The sequence below is a fragment of the Parasteatoda tepidariorum genome, chromosome 10 (assembly GCF_982258835.1).
Source record: "Parasteatoda tepidariorum strain Cologne lab strain chromosome 10, Ptep-v5.0, whole genome shotgun sequence".
Classification (NCBI taxonomy): domain Eukaryota; kingdom Metazoa; phylum Arthropoda; class Arachnida; order Araneae; family Theridiidae; genus Parasteatoda; species Parasteatoda tepidariorum.
In genome coordinates this window covers 52,126,414-52,133,136 of record NC_141764.1, presented here as the reverse complement: position 1 = coordinate 52,133,136, position 6,723 = coordinate 52,126,414, and the positions used below count along the sequence as shown (strand labels likewise).

Genomic DNA, 6,723 nt, shown 5'->3' with positions numbered 1-6,723 from the left:
ATAGTTTTGAAACAAATATTTATCACTCTAACACAAACCACCAGAAAGACTGCATGAAATATTAGATTTTCACATGCTTATGTAAAAACTGAGATATGTTTTTATCTTGAAATTATATGTAATTAAATTAAATAAGTGGCAATGAATGATTTAAAAAAAGAAAACGTAACACATTATTAAAAAAAGAAGGAAAAAAAACCAAAGTATTTACGCATGATATTGATTACTTTTTTTTTCAAACCTCTTCTTAACGTACTTTATGAATATTCAACTAATCATCTAAATAATAATTTTCTAAGAAAAATTACGATCGCAACAGAATTACATAACTGGGTATAAAATATTATACAGCTAAATTTCCGAAAGCAAATATAGAAGGAAAAAAAAATCTATGCACAGAAATCAATACTATATGTACCTTTGTACTATGTTAGCACTTTGTTGTAAAATACCTTGATAAGTATGAATACTCTTTAATTCGTTAGAATCCGGAAGAAAGAAAAAGAGAGTACATATAGTATATTTATTTGATTTGAATTAACTCGCATGAGTCTGAAAAAAAAAATACCCTTGCAAACCTTTCTTGCAACGATTTTTCAAAATAATTATTAGACGATTTCACCACTAATTTAAAAAACATATCATCAAAGAAAGCTCTTATTTTATTAAGCATTCAATTAATCCCTTCACCTCAGTTAATAAGTTCATTGACAGTTAGATTTTTATTGGATGTCATTGATACGTGACACCGATATGGTTGACACTGAGATATGATCACACACAAAAGTATCAAATTTAAATTAAATAACTGCCATTTTTGAAGAAGATAATTCAGTTGTTCTCTAATCCTATATAATATATATTTTATTATATAATATATAATATATATTTTATTATATAATTATATAATATATATCCTATATAATATATATATATTAATATATAAGTTAATATATATTTTACGAATCCTTATAAGTAATGGAATAAAAAACGTGTGTAGGGATCAAATTAATATTTAGGAGAGAAAGAACGCCGACACGCTGCTGAACTTTGATCAAAAGCATGATATAACGAGGTTAATAAGAGATGAAGGATTAAAATCATCTGAAATTATTTTTACCGATAACAAAGTTTTAAGGCGTTTGTGATAGAAAGAATATTTCAAAAAAATCAACAGGTATTTTTTGTCTCTTCCTGACTCAAAGAACATTTGGTTAGAAATTTTTTTTTCTCCAGATATTTCAATATACATATATCAGATATTTCAAAATACATATATCAGATATTTCAATATAACATATATCAGATATTTCAATATAACATACTAGAATAAGTTATTAGTAAAATAATAAAATCATAATACATATATCAGATATTTCAATATAACATATATCAGATATTTCAATATAACATACTAGAATAAGTTATTAGTAAAATAATAAAATCATAGGAACCCGAGTACTTAAGTTTTTTAATTTTAACAATGTAAAAAAAGTTCATGTTTATTTTATCATTTGGATATTTTCGCCATTACAAATACAATACTATTTGCTCGAATTTTATTTTCAGATGTTGACAAAAGACAACCTGATGAACCGTCAAATTTTCTAACAGTAATGTAGAAGAATCATTTTTCACTTAAAAAAAAAAAAAAAAATAATGGTAAGAAGGGAAGCAGAAAATAAATCAATTTATTGAATCAAAATATACAGGCAAGTTCATCATAATTCCAAATTCTGGACGCATCAGTTTTATAATAAAGCATTTACTCTGGTTTTTGGAGTGGTTAATAATGGTATAAATATTTTTCTTCCTTGCTTGAATAAAAATTTGAGAAAACAATCATATTTTGCATTATACGTGAAGGGAAACCACGAAAATATCTTTCAGATGGCTTGATTCCATTTAGAAGTTCAGTAATCGCAATGAATTTTTTTTATAATGAATCATTTTTCAGCATCTTTGAGAGACTTCTTTGTGACTATAACGAGATGTTCTTCAAATTTTTGTAGTTTTTAACCGAAAATCAAAGTAACTCGCTATTTTAGTATCGGAATAAAACCATATTTACGTTATAAAAATAATTATGTTTATAAAAATAATTAAGTTATAAATAAATTATAGTTAAGTTAAAATAATTAAGTTAATTAATTATTTTAATTAATTGATAAATTAATTAATAAATTAATTTTAAATAATTAAGTTAAAATAATTAAGTTAATAAATAATTAAGTTAATAAACAATTAAGTTGTAAAAATAATTAATTATAATCAAGATTAAATTGAAATTAAAATTATCAAATTTCGCGTTATACGCTATGAAAAACAGACAAAAATGTTTTTCAGATTGCTGCTATTGGTATATAAAATAAAATAATTTGCAATTTAAGTATAGGAGTAAAATTATAAATAAACATTTTTTCATTATTATTATCCTTAATAGATAGGGTACCATCTTTCTGAACAGAACGAAAAGCTCTTCTTATTAACTCAACCCAGAAATCAAAGTGTGAGCTTTTTTATTTTGTGAATGTAATGAAACACCCTTATTATGCTTAATCCAATTCAGAAATCAAAGTAATTAACAATTTAAGTATCAGAATACAATCAAATTCATGAAAGTTATAAGAATAATTTATTTTAATGAAGATTAAGTTAAAGTAATCAAATTTGTGTTACATGCGAAGGAAAACCACGAAAAAGTCTTTTAAATTGCTTAATAGTAATAGGTTTCCAGCTTAATGTTGATTATCGCAATAAAATTATTTTTTAATAATCAATAATTTTTTTTATCATCTTTGATAAATAGTAAATGCTGTGAAATGCTCTAAATTTTTTTTGTACTTTTTTGAATTTTTGTAGGCAACCCAGATATCAAAGTTACTTGTAATTTAAATACAGGAATAAAATTATATTTTGAAAGACTTTTTGAATGAAAATAATTAGAATTTAGATTACGCACAAATGAATATCATGAATAAGTTTTAATAACTAACTAACTGAACGCTAACAGGCAATTATGAGACTCTATCTCAGCAATTATTAACATTTTCCAATTTATTGTTCATCATGAAATTAAATGCTTTGGGCAGCTTAGATTGCTTATAAAACTGTTCTATTTTATTTTAATCATTTTATTAATTTTTTTAGTTATTTTATATTTTTTATATATTTTTAATAAGCACTTAAATTGTTTGTTTTTTTTATTTATTTCAAGTATTTGAATTTCAGAACAATATAAAAATCAATTTTTTAAAATACATTAATTTTTTCATTTAAAATTTACAAATTATAAATCTTTAAAAAAAATGTGATCAGATTTTTCTGGCACAGTGACAGAATGTTATTATTTATCATAACAATTTATGAAAATCAAATAAAAAAAAATAGAGACCAGTGATGTGTCCAGTGTCAAAGTTCACCCTGACATCTGTTTGGTACAGTGATTGATCTTTCCATCTTTATGTCTTTGTTTGAGTTACACGAGCAAAGGAGGGGATACAAGCGTCTATATTCTTTGTCTACGAAGTACTTAGATTGGTTTGAATAAATTATCAAACTGAGCATGCGCGTTATTAAAATTGCGCCAAACAAAAATGCTAAAAACGCCATTCTAGTAAACCTGACAAAACGATGATATAATCGACCAATCAAATGCCTCTATTTATTAAAAAGGCGGTCAGCCAAGCAACAGCCGAAACGAATAAGCAAATTTATTTTCACAGCTTTATCTTTTTATTAAAATGAAATAATTAATTAACATATTTTATCAGCCTGCCTTTTTCTGTAATTTCATTTACAATTCCCGATCCAGAATTTTCTCGTTAGTTTCTCTAGAATTTTCTGGAAGCAGCATAACGACATATTCGGTTCTGGTTTCATCTGTGGGGATTTAATCTTAGACTATGCCAACGTTCATCTATCAAAAGGTACCTCATGATAGAATCAAGTTAACATGTCTTATATACTAGTGAATTGGTATTTATTATTTATAGTGGTAGTTACACTATTACTCCCCTTCCAGAATTTTATCTGTGATAGAATTCGATGAACAGATACCAGTAGTTGATTAATGCTGTTTTATTTATTAACTTCAATTTTTGCTCAATATATATATAATTTTTTTTTTCTTCCAAGCATTTCGCTCGTTATTTTTTTTTTATAGCTTTTTTTCCCATCATTTTTTTATAGCTTTTCGCTATTATTAATTTTTTTCTAGCATTTCGCTCATTATTATTTATTAACCGGGAGACTTTATTTACTTCACCGGATTTTTTTTTTTTTTTTTTAAGCATATCAACTGTTTAATGTGGATTCATCCATCAATATTCAATTTCTTATCACGTCCGGGTCACCAATGTGGGGGATTTATTTATAGACATTGTCAACCTTCATCTATCAAAAGGTACCTCATGATAGAATCAAGTTAACATGTCTTATATACTAGTGAATTGGTATTTATTATTTATAGTGGTAGTTACACCACATTACTCCCCTTCCAGAATTTTATCTGTGATAGAATTCGATGAACAGATTGATCCACTAGTTGATTAATGCTGTTTATTTATTAACTTCAATTTTTGCTCATTATATTTATTTTTTTTCTTCCAAGCATTTCGCTCGTTATTTATTTATTTATTTTTTTTTTTTTTTAATTTTATTTTTATTATTTTTTTTTTTTTATAGCTTTTCGCTATTTTTTTCCATAACTTTTTTATAGCTTTTCGCTATTATTATTTTTTTTCTAGCATTTCGCTTATTATTATTTATTAACCGGGAGACTTTATTTACTTCACCGGATTTTTGTTTTTCTTTGAGCAGTTTATATTAAGCAAATCAACTGTTTTTTTAATGTGGACCATCCATCATGTTAACGAGTTCACATCATGTCCGCAGGTCACCAATGTGGGGATTTAATTATCGACTATGTCAACCTTCATCTATCAAAAGGTACCTCATGATAGGATCGAGTTAACATGTCTTATATACTATTGATTTGGTATTTAATATTTGTAGTGGTAGTTACACTACACTACAAATAATTCAAAAAGGTTATAAATATATCGTCTGCTCCTGAGTTTGCAATGATCTTGTCTGTTATGAATTGTTCGTTGTATTGAGAGTGTATCTCACAGAATTTGAACACTTGTGTTTGCTACAATTGTTTCCTCTTTCACTTTTTGGAACTTTTCTATCTGTTAAACTTTTTCAAAACAAAATGTGGAGATTACTACCTTTTGCCTACAAAAATTTATGCTCCAGAGTGCATCCTGCCCAGCACAGCTTGAGAAATTATTGGCAGCGTAGAAATGTGTTTTCTGAATTATCGTCTGCGATGCAAATAATGGAAAATAGAATGAAAGAAATGGATCGGGAAATGAACAAATTGTTTGATGGATTACAGCGGTCAAGTCCATTAAAACGCTCTCCATTCGAATGGATCAAAGGTAAAGAAATTCCTGTAATATCCAAGGATGGAAAGAACAAAAATTATCAAGTCGAACTTGATATGGAAGGAATGGACCCCGAAGATATAAAGATCACTTTAAAAAATAATGAATTGACAGTGACAGCTCGAAAGGAAGAGAAAGGTTCTGATGGTTCTCATTTCATCCGAGAGAATAAATATCATTACACTTTACCTGATAATATAAACCCTGATGCAATCAGATCAACATTAGCTGATGGTATTCTTACTATTGAAGCTCCTTTACCTGCTTTGGAATCAAAGGAAATACCTGTAAACATTGAGAATTCCAGTTCAGGCTCAGATAGTGACAAAGACTCTAAAAATCCTCAGTGATTCCAAGTCTCATGTGTCTTCATTAGCTATGTAACTTTTTGTGAACTATTGTAGAGAACTCATCTAGTAATGTACTATATGCTGGGCAAAATCATCAGTTTTTGGTCATTTTTAAACTGGTTCTTTTCTGAGTGTTATCAGAAATTATAAATGATAAAAAGCATTTAAAGTAAGATAATGTTAAAATTTTTCTATATGTTTGTAAACTAATTTTTAAAATAGTTCCTATTGTTTTAAAATTGATTTGTTTATTGTAAAGAATTTCTAAAAGAAGCAATAATTTCAAAGGATTTTTGCAACAATTAATTTTACACTTATTTCTATTATCATATAAAGATGTTTTCTTACGTTTCCACTTTTGTTTGAAACAAATTGTTATAAAAAAATGTTTGGAGCTCTTTTAAAACATTTATATTCATTTCATTTTTAAATATTCATTTCAAAATGTTTTAGTTGTGATTCCTGGTAGTATTGTACTAAAGTAAAAATTGTTTTTGGAACAAATAAATAAATTTTGTATGAAAGTAGTCAATTTTATTTCAAAAGTTCAAAGATATTTTTTTATTTGAGTATCTTAATGCATTGGTGAATGAAAATTATAGTGTTTAAGTCTTGGTTACTTCGAAAGATAAATACATTAAGACAATTAAATTTTACAGCTATGTATAAAGTGCAATGATAAGTGTTAATTCTCCTTTTAAATCTTTAACTTACCTTATTTAATTATATATTTCTGTTAACATTTAGGTATAAATCTATATTTATCATTGAAATGATTTTTGATTTCAATGGTAGGTAAATAAAGATTTATACTTTAATTCTAAAATATATTTTTAATTCTTTTCTTTCACAAAACAAAAAATTGTATAAACTTAAATGGTTCGGAAAACTAAATTGTTCATTATAAGATTTTATTAATT

General features: G+C 25.9%; 1 protein-coding gene and 1 long non-coding RNA gene across 2 annotated transcripts; one reads left to right on the top strand and one right to left on the bottom strand.

The window, feature by feature from the left end:
• Positions 1–1,462: 1,462 nt before the first annotated feature.
• On the bottom strand, positions 1,463–3,630 carry LOC147802775 (uncharacterized). The gene is made up of 2 exons (XR_015429862.1): positions 3,395–3,630; positions 1,463–1,637 (listed from the first exon to the last, which is right to left on the bottom strand). It is a non-coding gene; the product is annotated as an uncharacterized LOC147802775 (long non-coding RNA).
• A 1,311-nt stretch (positions 3,631–4,941) lies between these two features.
• LOC107447382 (heat shock protein beta-11) lies at positions 4,942–6,327 on the top strand. The gene has a single exon (XM_016062282.4). It carries the CDS (start codon positions 5,219–5,221, stop codon positions 5,801–5,803), a length of 585 nt encoding a protein of 194 aa, XP_015917768.2. The 5' UTR covers positions 4,942–5,218; the 3' UTR covers positions 5,804–6,327.
• Positions 6,328–6,723: the final 396 nt, after the last annotated feature.

What these genes read in the sequence shown, in the direction of transcription:
- LOC107447382 (XM_016062282.4), top strand. Translation starts at nt 5,219, where the DNA reads ATGTGGAGATTACTACCTTTTGCCTACAAAAATTTATGCTCCAGAGTG.